We start from the raw sequence: 14,780 nt of genomic DNA, 5'->3' as shown, positions 1-14,780 counted from the left end.
AAAGTTGTAGGGAAAATCTGAATGTACACAATGAATATATCGAACATAGTTGACCAATGTGAAATATACCAGCTACTAAAGTATCTGTTTTGCTAATTAAATATAAAAGGATGGCAAATTTAACAGTGATCAACCATTTTTTTATGTATGTATGTATATAAGACTATGCTGCCCAATGTATTCTTCCTTTCAGATGTAATTTGAAAAAGATTTGGCTGCTATTTCTAACAAATTGAGTGACAACATAAAGCCTCTCGTGTTGGTTTGACATTCTTATGTTTTATATTCTTTATTCTTTTGCTTGTTTCAGTCATTTGACCGCGGCCATGCTGAAGCACCGCCTTGAAGGATTTTAGTCAATCAAATTGACCCCAGAACTTACTTTTTGAGCATAATACTTATTCTATCAGTCTCTTTTGCCAAACTGCTAAGTTACGGGAATGTAAACACACCAACACCGGTTGTCAAGTGGTGACCTTGTGGTTGGGAACCAAGCTTCTTACCACAAAGAAGAAACTAAAATATTGCATTCTTGTTTCACAAATACATTAACCATCCTTCAGTAGTGAGATCAACTGACACAATATCATTAGTACGCTACAATGAGGCCCCTAGCAGCATAGTGTACACAGAATGAGCACTGCACTTCATAGTACTGAGCAGAGATGATAGGCAACAGCCATAGGTAAGATGGCTCAACTAGCATTCTGGATTGTGCATGAAAGAGGTATTGGTAAGCAACAGCACTAATGTTGATAGACATTACTGGCAAGCAAATAAATAAACTGAAGTAGCCAGGGTTTGTGACAGGATAATTAATCTTAGATGCTCATAGGCAACACAACAGTGACCTCCGCATATGCACTACATTAAGGAATGATATATGAGCAAAAGAACTGTTTCTATGATGTTTTCTTGCAGATTACCTTGGTAGGAGATGGTAAAAAATTTATTATAACAGCTGGATAACATTAATGGACATGATGTTTGGTAACACCATGATGGCTTTTCGTATGCACACAGTGGTTATGGTTAAGGTAGCGAGCTGGCAGAATCATTAGCACGCCGGGCAAAATGCTTAGCGGTATTTCGTCTGCCGTTATGTTCTGAGTTCAAATTCCCCTAGGTCACCTTTGCCTTTAATCCTTTCGGGGTCAATTAAATAAGTACCAGTTATGCACTGGGGTCGATATAATCGACTTAATCCGTTTGTCTGCCCCTGTTTGTCCTCTCTGTGTTTAGCCCCTTGAGGGTAGTAAAGAAATAGGTTATGGTAGACACAACAGAGAGGGATCAAAGCTCTTGGAGCAAATAAGCTAACTTTGAGAAACCGTCAGCAACCTGGTTACCTATCACTCAGGTGGACAGACAAACCAACAAGACTTACCAGTAAACAGGAAAGACAGTCACAAAACGAATGTATCACTCAACATGTGATAAGCCAAGACATAGAGCTACTACCCAAACGAGCCTAACAGAAGAAGCAACTATTGAAATTGATAGATATATAGTTGAAAGAATAATTATGTATATGAAGACCAGGAATGCAACTGAACTATTATGGATAGCTGGTGAAAATATCCAGTGAAATGAAGCATGTTCTTTTCCCCTTACATAGTCAATCTGTTATGCTCAATGAGTGGTTTTCTAGTAATAGGATCAACTGCTGCAAGGGTAACAGAGATGCTTTAGAAAAAAATGTAACTAGATATGCATCAAACTAACGCATTTGTAATTATAGCAATACATACATACAAAGATATATATATATATATATATATATATATATATATATATATAAACGGCAGTTTGTCTGTGTGTGTTTCTGTATGTCTGTTAGGTTGTACCCTCACCCTGACCACGGCTTTCAACCGATTCTGATGAAACTTGATCCACACATAGCCCAATGTCATAATTCAAAACTAACGCAGCGAAAATTTTGAAAAGTTCCCCCAGTTCTGAAAAAAATCGATAACTTCGACATGGGGTCGAGAATCAGAAACACAAACCACAGACTGTCTAGGGGACGCAACTCGACCTTTTTAACTAAAAAAAAAATTTACCATAATTTTTTTTCCATTTTTTGGCTATAACTCTCTAAAAATGCTTTATAGTTATTTCCCTTACAAACCCGAGCAACGCCGGGCGATACTGCTAGTATATATATAAATCACAGGTAAATAGGATACAAATTGGTTTAGATGAAATGCATTTCAGGTGCCCTCTTCCTAATGAGATAGCTATAGGGCAAGAAAACCTTTATATGATAGCATTTATCAATTTAGAGAAACCTTTTGTATCACACTCTGTCATGTGTATGTGTGTGTGTATAGGGGGGGGGGTTACCAAGGAAACTAGGCGTAGATGAATGACTTGTGAGAGTCATGCATGCTGTGTACAGAGATACTACAAGCAATCAATTCTATGAAGAATTTAGTATGCAGGTAAATATCCATTGAGGCTCATATCTCAGTTCGGTCTTGTTTCTTGTAGTTCTTGAGACCAAAGAATGGAATTAAAACATGAGATCTCTGAAGGAATTCCTATAAACTGAATGTCTAGTTCTTGTAATTGAATCAGTCAAAAATTTAGAAAGAATTCCAAATGTAGAAGCAAAACCAAGAATCAGGCAGCATCAAAGTAAACTAAGCAAGGATAAAAATCTGGGTTTGCAGGAATGATGACAAACCTTACTGTCATCTGACCACGCTCAGTACATAGAAAAGAAATTCCTTATAATGTGTTCAATGTAAACTATGACCATATTAGATTCACAGGCAAACTGACAGAGAAGGTCAACTTCATATGTTACAGATGTTTCATGCGTAAGCAAGAACAACTATTAATCAAATACTTTCAAAAGCATGGAAGGCTATTCAGAAGTAGTTGATAACCACAGTTGATTTAATTAGTACTGAAGTGGGTGCTCTGAAAGCATAATAGATAGAGAATAAGTTGATAAAAGTTACAAGCTATGTCTGCTGATATCAAAAAGACATTTTTTTTTCTTTGAGTGAAGAGCAGATTATATGAGCATTGTATATGAAGTGGGATGTTGAATGGCAGTGAAGGCTGGGAATAAAAAAAATTAAATTAAATTTGCAAGCTCTGATGTAAGGTTAATGTGGATGAAGAATGGGGAAGAAATTAGCTGAGACAGGAAATGGATAGAAGAGAAAACAGATGTAATGTAAAAAAGAGAGAGGTTCCACTGATATCATCATCGTTTAACGTCCGTTTTCCGCGCTAGCACGGGCTGGACGGTTCGACCGGGGTCTGGGAAGCCAGGGGCTGCACCAGGCTCCAGTCTGATCTGGCAGTGTTTCTACAGCTGGATGCCCTTCCTAACGCCAACCACTCCGCGAGTGTAGTGGGTGCTTTTTACGTGCCACCAGCACAGGTGCCAGGGGAGTCTGGCATAGGCTACGATCGGTTGGTGCTTTTAACGTGCCACCGGCACGGAAGCCAGCCAATACGGCGCTGGCATCGGCCACGTTCGGATGGTGCTTTTTATGTGTCACCGGCACAGAAGCCAGTCAAGGTGGCGCTGGCATCGGCCATGTTCGGATGGTGCTTTTTATGTGCCACCGGCACAGAAGCCAGTCGGCTCGGAGCTGGCAACGCCCACGTTCGGATGGTGCTTTTTATGTGCCACCGGCACAGGTATCACAACTACTATTTCCATATGGATATGGATATGTGATTTAAATGGGTAAAGAAGTAGCAATCCATTCAAGTGGAAGGGATCAGCAAGAGAGGAAAAACTAGCGAAACATGTAAAGAAATGGTGAAGATCAGTCTCAAGAAGCTGAACTTCATGAAGGAGACAACAAAGGACTGTGACAAGTCTACTATTGCTGGGAATCTTCAACCCTTTAGCATTCAGATTATTCTGTCAAATGCAACGCTTATTCAGTCACACTGTTTTGAATTAATCCTATAGCTTTGAGATTTAAATGATGTAATTGTTTATTTTTTAAATGGTATTGTAGGGGAAGTGTGAGAGGTCAGATCCGGCCAGTTTGAATACAAAACAGATCAGATATTTGGGCCAGATATGGGTGGTTTAAATACTACAGGGTTAATGTAGCACTGATTTACTAGTTTGTTATTGTGTGGAATTATTTTTTTGGTGAGACATTTTATGGGAAATACAAATGCCACATCATTCCAAACCCCTTCTCACCCTTGAAAATCTTAGGCTTCTGTATCTTGGTTTCAGAATAGATGCACATCATCCTTATGAGCCATAACAGGCAACTGAAAGTGTTGGTGATAGGAAGTACATGTGGGCCTAAAATATGATCTCTAAAAGCCTATGCAACCCATACCAGCACAAGGAACTGAATGGAAAATGATGAAGAATGATGTTACCTGCGTGAGAATCAATTATTTTATAATTCAAGACAATGTAATATACAGTTCAGTGTATAATAGTAAAGACAGAGTTGTGAAAGACAAGAAGAGAAAAATTATGATGTTAGTGAGTGACCTCCAAGAAATGCTTACAGATATATGCACAACAAATATTAACTTTAATCATTTGTCAGTTTTCTTTGTTTGAACACTTACCAATATAACTGGGGATTAAGAGAGAAAAAGTCTTGCATTTTAGGATTAAAATAGTGGAATGGCAGATAAAACAGTGCACCAGATTAAAAGACTAACAGTATATTTAGATTTGTTCATCTACATTCTCAGTTCCAACCACGCCAAACTCTACTTGCATTTCATCTGTTTGGGATTGATAAAAATGCTCCTGACAGATATTATGAATTCAATATAAGACAACTATTTATGGTAACATATCAAAGTTAGAAATTGCAGTCAGCATGAAATATAGCAATATTTTCTTAAACTGCCAATGCTGTTATCTTTCCAGTAAACAAAGTCTCTGGAATCTTGATTCCCATTTAAAGACCAGAACACTAAAGGCAAAAATGCAAGCCAAAAATATCTCATTTATCCTTTTCTCCTCCTATAAAAATCATGTTTTTTTTTTTTCACTGAACAAGTTTACAATGACATAAGGGACATCAGCCATCAGAATGTGGCTAGGGACAGGGCAGGGAAGTGGGGGTGTTACTGATGTATTTAGCCCCAGGCGATCATCAACGTCACCAGGAGGGCTGACACCATCACGGTGTCCTCTAGCCTGCAAATGGTGTCAGCCCTCCTGGTGACGTTGATGATCGCCTGGGGCTAAATGCATCGGTAACACCCCCACCGCCCTGCCCTGTCCCTAGCCACATTCTGTTATGGAGCAGTTACTGTTTATATCTCGTTTAGAGAATTATTATTGCTAAGTTTACAATGTTTCTATATCTATCTTACTCCAAATCCTTATATTTACTAGCTTAGGCCTTTCATTACCAGATTTCTTTTAGCAATACGCAGTTTCTGTTTCAATCAATACTAAAAATTATGAAGAATTTAGTAAAATACCTTCAATTATCAAGCTGGTTCTTGGAACATAAATAACATGAAATTTCACTGAGAGGTTTTGATTAAGATTGATTCAAAACTGAAAATTTGTATCTTAGAACCAGAGAGGTTGGTATCAAAAGGGTTAAGCCACTATAAGCAATCTCGCACACAAACTCACATAACCCCTTTCATGATTATATTTCTCATTGAATATATTTCTAATTAAATAAACAACTCATAATTTTGAAGATAATTTAAGACTTTGAATAAATTTAGTAAAATACTTAACTCAGGAATAATTAAGTTTGACTTTGGAACATAACTTGGCAAAATATCCTTATATGGAAAAAATATGAAGGAAGGTTTATAATTTCAATACAAACGTTTTGAAATGAGAAAGTTTCTGCAACAGAACTAAGGGTAGTTTTCGGGTATGTTGGAATCAAAACGGTTTAGCCAACTCATTATTTGTAGTTCACCAACACTTAGCATTCAGAGAGAGACTTTTGAAGTTCCTTGGTAAACAAGAACTCTGACTTCCTAGAATGTAATTTCTTTGGGATTTGCTTTCTTGGAACAGTTATCCATCTGCAGTTATTCAAACTAGGACATCTAGCAGTAACTACCAATGGGCTTTGCCTAATACACATAACAGAATCATTTAAACCATTGCAGCATATTTACAAGTGCATGAAAGAGAGAGGAAGAAGGAAACAAAGAAAAAGAGAAAGAAGGAAAGCAGGCGGAATTTTCATTCGGAATACCATTATCATAGTTATTTCTCAGATGCAAAGTAATTCAAACAATGTCAGGCAAAAAGAAAAGGACGTTTCGACAACGTATGCGATGCTATGTGCTTAGTTCAATTGTAATGTTACATAACGGGGGAAAAAAATGTGCATTCATTAAAAAGAAACATACTGGTCAACATTCAACCAGGGAAAAAGAAAACAAAATAATAGTATTTGTCAAACATAATAAAATGTAAATTAGACATTATCCCACAATCTATTAATAAAACAGGGGAAGTTATTATGCACAACATGTAACTCCAAGCAAGGGTCATTGAGTAGTTTCTTTATCATAACTCTCAAAACTCATATCTAAATATATCAATTTTATGTTTAATATTATTTGCATATATATATATGTAGGCATAGGAGTGGCTGTGTGGTAAGTAGCTTGTTTACCAACCACATGGTTCTGGGTTCAGTTCCACTGCGTGGCACCTTGGGCAAGAGTCTTTTACTATAGCCTCGGGTTGACCAAAGCCTTGTGAGTGGATCTGGTAGACGGAAACTGAAATGTATATATATATGTACGTAATTATGTTTGTGTGTCTGTGTTTGCCCCCCCAACATTGCTTGCCAACCGATACTAGTGTGCTTAGGTAGCCATAACTTAGTGGTTCAGCAAAAGAGACCGATAGGATAAGTACTAGGCTTACAAAGAATAAGTCCTGGGGCGATTTGCTCGACTAAAGGCAGTGCTCCAGCATGGCCACAGCCAAATGACTGAAACAAGTAAAAGAGTAAAAGCGTGTGTGTGTGTGTGTATATATATATATACACACACACAAAAAAAAACACTTCAATTAAAGAAAATAAATATGAATAAAGAAAAAAAAACCCAAGCAATGAGGCATATTAACATGTACATAGCTACATGTGATAGGGATTGGGGTGAGCTGCAGTTATGTATTGTTTGTGATACAATAATAGCAACAAAGAGATGATGAATACATTAATGAATGTGTGTATTTAAATATGCGTATGGTGCATTTGTGTATACATACATGTTTATATATATATATATATATATATATATATATATGTGTGTATATATATATATATATATATATATTATATATATATATATATATATGTATGTATGTATGTATGTATGTATATATATATAGTAACACCGCTAAGGAGGTGAGCTAGATGGATTATTAGCATACCAAACAAAATGCTTAGTGGCATTTCATCCATCTTTATGTTCTAAGATTAATTTCTGCTGGGGTCAATGAAAAAACAGGTTACAAGACATACAACACAAGGAATATTCCCCTTCTTCAGTTGTCCCTGTTTCGTCTACTCCACATTTTGAAGGTATATATATATATGTGTGTGTGTGTGTATGTGTGTATGTATGTATGTATACTTGTTTGTACGTGTGTATGTATACTTGTTTCAGTCATTAGACTGAAATCATGCTGGGGCATCGCCTTGAAAGGATTTTTAGTCAAATGAATCAATCCCAGTACTTTTTTTGAGCCTGGAACTTATTCTATCGAACTCTTTTGCTGAACCCCTAGCTTATGGGGATGTAAACACACCAACACTGGTTGTCAAATGGTGGGTGTGTGTGTGACAAGGTTCTTTAAGTTTCTGTCTACCGAATCCACTTGAAAGGATTTAGCCAGCCCAAAACTGTAGTAGTAGATATTTGCCCAAGGTGTCATGCAGAGAGATTGAACCCAGAACCATGTGGTTGGAATGCAAACTTCTTACCACACAGCCATGTGTGGTGTCTATAAATATATGTGTGTTGCAAGGAGGGAACCAATAGTGAATTAGCCATAAATACCAAAGAAATACATTATTTTTACAGTTCCGACAATCAAGTACAGATAATAAATTATTAGCTAAAGTTCAATATTAGTTAAGCATGTGAGACAGATTTATTCAGAGAAACACAAAAAAACTGAGTCTTCAAAACAAAATCACTATTTTCATTATTTACAAAATTTTATCAATTAGTTTCTCCTCACGTTTTATTGAAAACATTTCAAGCTTTGTTTGAAAAAAAAAAAAAATGGTGTTTGGATATGCGCACTATTTTATTTATTAGCACCTGTATGCAAATAGCATGAATAAATGTATGCAAAAGTGCGTGCGTGTTTATATTATGTTGCGTAACGAAAGCGAGCAGATTAATCTAAATTGGGATGAGGAAATATTGCTATCTGGAATATTTAGTGCAAATGCCTTGTGATGTTCAATAATTTTTCTCACTTTTGCTGTGCGATAAAACAACAAGCTTCAATATTAATAGAAAATGCTGTGCAAGGTATATGCACAACACTGTGTGTGTATGTGTGAATACTGTCAGTGGGTAACTAAAAAAAAACAATATTATGTAAGAAAAAGAAAAAAAAATTGAATGCATAAACTGAATAACACATTTATCTTATGGCTTATATAATAAATATGTATATGCATGTTGTGTGTATATATATATATATATATATATATATAATATATATATATATACACATACACCTATACATATATATATATATATATACACATATACATATACACACACACACCCATATATATATACATACATAAATACACCTATATATATATATATATACATAAATACACCTATATATATATATATATATATACATGCACCTATATATATATATATATACATGCACCTATATATATAGGTGTATGTAAACACATACACATACCTATATATATAAAGTACAATTTATAAGGGTAATATATTGCAGGATTCTTCAAGAGAGAGGAATCAGATTTTGGTTTATTTTGGATACATTTTATTTATCATAAATGAAACAATATTGGATCAAAACTAAGATAATCATATATAATTAAATAAATGCATGCCTATATATTCCATCATGGTAAGAAGTGAAATATTAAGAAAGCTGCCATAAAAAAAAAATTGGAGAAAATATGCATTAAAAAAAATAAGAGAAGAAAAAGGGAATTAATTTCAAGATACGAACTGAACATGCACACTAGTGTAAAAGTATGCATTAAACTCATGTGCTTCTGTATTTTAGTGTGTGTAAGTGAGCATATATACAGACATACAAACATATACACACACATGCACTCTATTTCACTCTGATTTTGCAAAACAGATTTACTTTCTTTAATAGTGTGGTAATTATTTAAAAAAATTTTTTTTTTTACTTTTGTGCACATTTGAAATAAATCTATGTGCATGCATGTGCTGTTATATAAAGGTCACATTGTCCATACCTCTAAATATTGCCGTTTTGATGTTCGCCATATCCCTAACTTCACTTCAGCTTTCTTCTTCCAGTTAAAATCCACATTCAAGCTCACAGTTGGGATAGGTTCTTTTATATAAATCCGTCTATCTCTCACCATTGTAATAACAAAGAGATCTCCGTGTGGATTGGTTCCCCTCGTTTGTTTTCCCCCCCCAATTAATCACTATAACATGTGAGTAAATAATCTTGAAATGGATGTGCTACATGTTTAGTTAGAATTATTTTGGTAATATTATTCCTATAATGTTATTTCTCATTGACACATAAAGGACATTCACTAAGTTTGTTCCAAACCAATCATCCATATAAAGTTGACAGACAGAAATAGGAAACATTGAGGTCTTGAAGATTTTAACTTGCAGAAAGAGCAAACAACGATAGCAGAGGCAGTTTCATTTTCATCCAAGTTCTAGATCACAAAATAAAATGTCCTATGTGAAAAGAATTCTTGTTGACCATTAGAGAAAATCTAAGAACAATAGGTGTTTTCTTAGGGGTCATTGTTTTTGCAAATTGTTCTGTGTTCAATCAATACATGCCAACTGGTCAGGAAGAGGTATTAGTTCTTTTTCCATTCCTAAGAATAGCAAAAGGAATTTCAAACTGAGAAGAGAAAGGAGGAGCAGAGAGGAGAAGGAAGAAGAATAAGAGGTAGAGGAACAAAAGAGAGAGATAGTATAGTGGTGGTGTTGGTGGTGATAGGGGTGGTGGGGGAGAAGTATTCTGAAAAATTAGAACAATAAACAAACAATGTTTGACTAAAATCAGGAAAACTAATACAGAAGCAAGTACAATAACTATATATATATATATATATATATATATATATATATATATATATATATATATATATATAATATATATATATATATATATATATATATATAGATATGATTTGTATTAATATTGCATATTATATACATGACTAAGAGTTTGAAATTTCATATTTTTTAAATGACTATGGGTTTCATATTTCACATTTATTAATTTCAAACAATACAACTGTACAGAATTTCATTATCAAATAGGAAAGCCTATCGGAAAGAAAGCTTGTGAAGACACACACCATGATGAGAAATGGTATTCAACTAAAAATCTTGCACCATAAATGTCCATGTTGGAATAGATCAAAAGTAGTAGAAAAAAAAAAAAAAAAAAAAGCCGTTTTTAGAGAAAGAAACTCAAATTAGAAATGTAAAAAAAAGTACAAAGAGATGGTGTATAGAAATTTAGGAATAAACCATGAGTATATGTTGGAATTTAAAACAACAGAAACAAATACATAATTTGACTTAACGAAACAAATGAAGAATGAGAGATATGGTAAGAGATATATTAAGTAAACAAAAATGAATAGAAATTTTAAAAAAGAAGTTGGCTAAATGATAAAAGGTAGAATATAAGGCTGTCCAATTAATCCAAAGGAAAAGTTCAAAGAAAACCTTAACTTACAGTTGATATCAGGACAAATGGAAAAATGTTCAGATGTGTGATGGAACTAATGTTCCTAAGAAAAAAATGTACAGCTTGTAGAGGCATTGATTGTGTTAGCCAGCTTGTTCTTCAGTTTGAGTGTGTGTGTGGTGTGTGTGTGTGTGTGTGTGCGCGTATGTGTGTAGCATGTGCCACACAGGGGTATAAGAATGTGTGTATTTATGTGTTTATGTCAAAGTATGCCTGCAGTGTTTGAATATGTATTTGAATATATGTCAGTTTTTTTTTTAAGTTGGCAAAAAGAATAATAAAATAATAATAATAGTAGTAGTAGTGGAACTAATGTTAAAATAAAATTACAGGGAAATAAATGGAAAATAAATGTATGAAGAGGAAAAACAATGACAAAGTAAAAAAAAAAAAAAAAAAAAACCTACAAACTAAGAAAAACAAAAAAAAAATTAAAAACACATGAAAAAGAAAAAGAGAAATGTACTTAAAGTACAATTAGAGCATATGTCCATAGGAGTAGCATTATAATAGCCAACTGGACAGCTATCAAAACTTAGAAGACTGACAATAAACAAATGATTTTATGAAACACCTTAGAATTTTCAATGTATTTACTTGAGGAATTAGGAACGTGTGTGTGTGCATGTAAGCATATGTAGGTGCAACATTGGCTGTGTGTGCTTCCCAAATAAAAGGTTTCAGGTTCAATTTCATTGGCAAGTAGCAACTATTACAACCCCACAAACCACCCTAGGACTTGTGAGTGGATTTGGTAGACAGAAACTGAAAGAAGCCCATTGTGTGTGTGTGTGTGCACATGAGAGTTTGTGTGTGTGTGTTTATGTGTGCCTCTCTGTCTTGACACTGTATGTATGATAGTTGCAAACAAGGACCCTCCTCATACAAGCAGTGTCTGCCATTTCAATTTTTTTGTAAAAACATGTCTGCTCATGGAAGAATATTTACCTTACTTAAAAACAAGTGAGGGTTGATGACAAAGAAGGCATCATACAGAAAAAAATTTCTTAAATGAATTCTGTCTGATCCATGCAAGCATGGAAAAGGAGATGTTAAAATAAGGATGATAATGATGTATATGTGTTGCCACAAATATATAAACACAAACATGTAAATCATAATGAGCTTATTCCTTAAATGGTAATAATTGTTTTGTGATTTAAGCACTAAGCCAACAGTTTCATGGGAAGGGATTTGGTTGCAACCATCGACTCTAGCATTTAACTGCAAATGGATGAAAGGATAAGTTAAACCATAGCAGGATTTGAACTCAGAATGTAAAGAAACAGACACAATACCACAAAGCATTCTTCCTTGAAGCTCTAGCTATTCTACCATCACAGTGAAAATATACATCAACACAATTCTTCGGGAGTTAAGACTATTGCAATAATACCAGCAGGGCAGCTTTTCATTCTACTAAAATTTAATTTTGAATATTAATACAAATGTAATTGAGACAAGTCATAAATTTCACACCAATTTACACCCATCCTAAATATTCTAAATTTCATACCTCCACACAAAACTATTATAACTAGCAAAGCTACCAACCTAATTTCCATGAGTCAATGAGTCACTCACAAGAAATAGCAGTTGAATATCCGTCAAATCACATTACGTTAGACAAGAACATATTGGCTCACATAATCCTGGACACCATCCCATCTCTCTCTCTCCTTTTCTTTTTTCCTAAAAACATGATACACACAAGAATGTCTTTGGTGACAAGACTGCTCACTCAGAACCATCCTGGGGTTAAACAACGACATCCATCTAATTTCCATCAACCATCCATTTTTGAGCTCTGTATTCATACAATTCTGTCTGTCACAATGCACTATAGCGATAGCTATTGCACACAAATTAACATTATTTATAAGGCTAATAAAGTAGAAATGAAAATTAGCATATAATAAGCTTTACTCTCAGTTCTTTAGTGTTTTCTCTTTGTTCATATAATGGTAGTAGATATTCATTTCTTAGTTCTAGCATTGTAATTATAAACACAATGTTGAAACGAAGCAAAGCAGAGTGTAGAAAAGTGTACCTAATTAAAACTACTAAGTTTACCTCCACAATTACTGAGACTACCCACCATAATAATTCTTAGACATGAAACACATCATCAAATCATTAAAAAAAAAAAAATGGTTTGTAATTTTAATTCATGTGCCTGACCAACTAATGCTCTCAGCCACAACAAATTAAGCTTAAATGATATTGCTAAACATCTGAAGACATTGATGAGGTTCACACCAAATACCAAATAATAATAATAATAATAATAATAATAATAATGATAAAAGAAAAGCAGAACAAATTTTAAGAAAAGTAGGAAAATTTATTACAATGCTTTTTCTTATGAATCCTAATTTTAACCCAAATTTATTTTAAAGTCTGTTTTAAATCTAATATGGCAGTGGTGGATCTCCGTCATTAGATGACAAGGATTTAGTTGTCCAATCAACTGAATTGTCTGTTCTTGAATGAATATCTAAGTGGTTAAGCATTCCTCAAACATGCATACCCTTGAAGTGATTCTCAGGCAAAATCAGTGTGACCCAGTATGAGTATGACAAGGCTGTATCTTTCAAATTATAGGTACAATCCAATTCTGGGCTTCTATACAGTTTCCATAAAGCCAATTTATTCACAAAGCATGGGGCAACCTAAAGCTATAGAAAATGACATTTGTCTAAGATATCATGGAATGAAATTGAACCCTGGACTTCATGATTGTGAACCCTGGATTTCTTGATTATTTGACCACATTGCCCTTACAAATCTAATATAATCTCATTATAAAAGAATGATATAGCTCCTTTTAGATGATATTATTATACATAATCTAAAGTATTTAGTACAAAGTCCTTAAATACAAAGATTATATCATTATAGATAACTGCAAATACTCTACATATAACAAACAGAAAAAAAAAGAACTCATAGATACTCAAATTAACTTCCTTCATATTGTTTTAACCCTCCTAAGCAAAAACTCTAAGGCCCAAGCTAGAACAAAATTTGCATTTTGAAGTCAAAAATGTCAAAAATGACAAAAGAAGTCAAAAATTTTGGTTTTCCTGAACTATTATAAATGACCCTGAGTTTTGTTTTCCATCAGTTTAAATACCAGATTATCAGATTTTAGCAGCTTATTTTAGTAAAATTATTTGTGATACATGCTTTAGTAAAAAACTTTGAAATTTTCCTATAGACATAAAAACAAAACAAAAAAAAACTAAAAACCCTGCAAAGTTACTACCTAGTTCTATCTTATGCTCTCCAATAATGTAATCTAAGTACAATTGTACTAAAAATATCTTATATAAAACACATCTAAATAATCTAAGCAAGCTGAAAATGTTGTGTTGTATTCATGACCAACCCAATCAAACTGTATTTGATAGATAATCACAGTTTTAATGCAGTGGATTCATTTGCGAGATAAGTATATCACGTGATCAACCAGATTATAGGATATTGTTATACATTGCTAGTCACAATGCGCTTTAATTTTTTAGCTTTTGAATGATGCCAGCCCACTAGCTTGGAGAGCAGGCCAACACTCCCTGTGATCAGAAGGCTAGTCTGTCACAGGGTTACCCATTTACTGTTGAGTGGATTGGAGCAATGTGAAATGAAGTATTTTGCCCAAGAACACAATGTACCACTCAGAGATACACTGTGATCCATGGAGATACATTTCAAAGCTGAAAATTATTTCCCTATGTTAGTGCATACTGAATTAGTTATTTTTGAATGTAACATAATTATAGTTTGAATATGAGCTGAAGATATAACAATTACAGCAAACTATCTTACT

The 14,780-nt window shown here is 34.0% G+C and overlaps 1 protein-coding gene across 11 annotated transcripts in view; it reads right to left on the bottom strand.

The window, feature by feature from the left end:
* Positions 1-14,780, bottom strand: part of LOC115216453 (transient receptor potential cation channel subfamily M member 3) — an 841,279-nt gene that overhangs the window by 281,281 nt on the left and 545,218 nt on the right. For 2 of the 11 annotated variants that reach the window (XM_036506318.1, XM_036506317.1), the window contains exon 2: positions 9,453-10,064. The exons of the other annotated variants lie outside the window; for them this stretch is intronic. In XM_036506318.1, coding sequence (XP_036362211.1) covers positions 9,453-9,584 — 132 coding nt within the window. In that variant the 5' untranslated portion in view covers positions 9,585-10,064. The remainder of the gene's footprint in view (positions 1-9,452; positions 10,065-14,780) is intronic. 11 annotated transcript variants of the gene reach the window in all.

This window comes from Octopus sinensis, linkage group LG10 (genome assembly GCF_006345805.1).
Source record: "Octopus sinensis linkage group LG10, ASM634580v1, whole genome shotgun sequence".
NCBI classification, from domain to species: domain Eukaryota; kingdom Metazoa; phylum Mollusca; class Cephalopoda; order Octopoda; family Octopodidae; genus Octopus; species Octopus sinensis.
This window is presented reverse-complemented; position numbering and strand designations above follow the sequence as displayed.